This window comes from Piliocolobus tephrosceles, unplaced genomic scaffold, assembly GCF_002776525.5.
Source record: "Piliocolobus tephrosceles isolate RC106 unplaced genomic scaffold, ASM277652v3 unscaffolded_44688, whole genome shotgun sequence".
In the NCBI taxonomy this organism is placed as follows: Eukaryota; Metazoa; Chordata; class Mammalia; order Primates; family Cercopithecidae; genus Piliocolobus; species Piliocolobus tephrosceles.
The window spans coordinates 1-1,447 of record NW_022329518.1 but is presented as its reverse complement, the minus strand read 5'-3'; the positions used below and the strand labels follow the sequence as shown (position 1 = coordinate 1,447).

The window sequence follows — 1,447 nt, the reverse complement described above, 5'->3', positions numbered from 1 at the left end:
GACCTGCAGAGTGGAAGGACCTGCAATCCAGACACAAAGCCATCATCCTCCACTCTTGAGAGGTCCATCATCTTCCAATAGGTCAAGTGTTTCTCTGCACATTTAGGGGCCTGTATTCTTTCTGTCTGGACTTGCCCTTTCCTGCCCATTGGGTCCCCTGTGCCTCTATGGTTGGGCCAATGATCAATACACAAATACTCCTAAAGCCCCTCCCCACCTGTGCTCTTCCCTCCCCTCTCTTGCTGCCTGCCTCTGTTTCCCCACCCCATTCCACACTTACCACTGGTCTTTATCTGGGGTTTGATGTCAAGAAGGAGCATCCTGAGGTCTCGGCCCACTTCTCCCAGCATTTGGGTCAAATCTCCCCACGTGCTGGTGGCATTTACCTTCTTCCCCAGGAGGCCCAGAGGCTTGACCATGTTGCTGTCACTGTCATACTGAAGGAAAAGATTTTTATTCATGAAGACCTGCGCTTCACACCAGGGCTGTCCAGGTCTGGACCATGATTTTATAGTGAAGCTGAAGCAAAGAGAGTGAGCACCTGTGAGAGAAAGATGCAGGTGAGGTCCAGGACAGGGGAAGAGGCCCATTAGAACCCGCGCTTCTGTGACCCAAATCTCCCTGGACCAGGCCAGGCTGGCAGAGGGGGCAGCTCCATCCCAGACTCCCTCAACCCTCCGAATCCCTGCTCCCATCTTCCCCTGACTGTCTGGGGTGAGATACTTGATGGTACCGGGGACCCCTGGGTTGCACTTAGTGTTAATGGTGTTAACAGGAGGATTCATGTCACAAATACTTTTAGCAACATCTACCAAGTTCTGAGGCACAAAACAGACAAACTTCTGTGTGACCTCCTAAGACTTAAAATCTAGCTGAACACATAGGACATTCAACAGAAAGAAGAAAGAGGCATTTATCATGGGACACACGCTGAATTCCTCCAGGGTCCCGGGCCTTCAGGAAAGAGTCCTGGAGTAGAAGGTGGGAGGTAGCACTGTAGAGCTGCCCCTGTGAGCCCGTGCCCGGGCCTAGGGCCTCCTGCTGGGGTCTCCCATGAACTGGGGGTAACATCCCCGGGATCGTCTCCCTCACCTCATCTTTAAGAGCAGGTACTTGCTTGCCTGAAGCCTGCATGAGGCCACACTTGCCTATACCCCACCTTTCTCCCTCCTCCTTCTTGTTCTCAGCCAGATCTTGAGATCTTAGGACACTCACCAACCATGATCTCCAAGGCTGTTAGTAGCAACAGTAGAAGCAAAAGAAGGCGCACCGGGCTACAAGTCAGAGGCATTCTTGGCACATTGTGGAGAGTAACAGGCAGGAAGCTGGGCGTGGACACATACACCCTCACTGGTATGGTGAAGAAATGTCCAACAGCGTGGGTGTGGGCACTGCCCCTGTTCTTTACCCTGGAACAACTGAGGGCAGGCCTGTAGAGACCCAATTA

The 1,447-nt window shown here is 52.7% G+C and overlaps 1 protein-coding gene across 1 annotated transcript; it reads right to left on the bottom strand.

The window, feature by feature from the left end:
- Positions 1-7: 7 nt before the first annotated feature.
- Positions 8-1,429, bottom strand: LOC113224417 (retinoic acid early transcript 1E-like; the record flags this gene model as incomplete). Its single annotated transcript, XM_026453593.1, has 3 exons — positions 8-20; positions 387-541; positions 1,216-1,429. Coding segments are annotated over 3 exons (382 nt in total), but the record flags the coding sequence as incomplete, so codon positions are not given.
- Between the last annotated feature and the right edge of the window lie 18 nt (positions 1,430-1,447).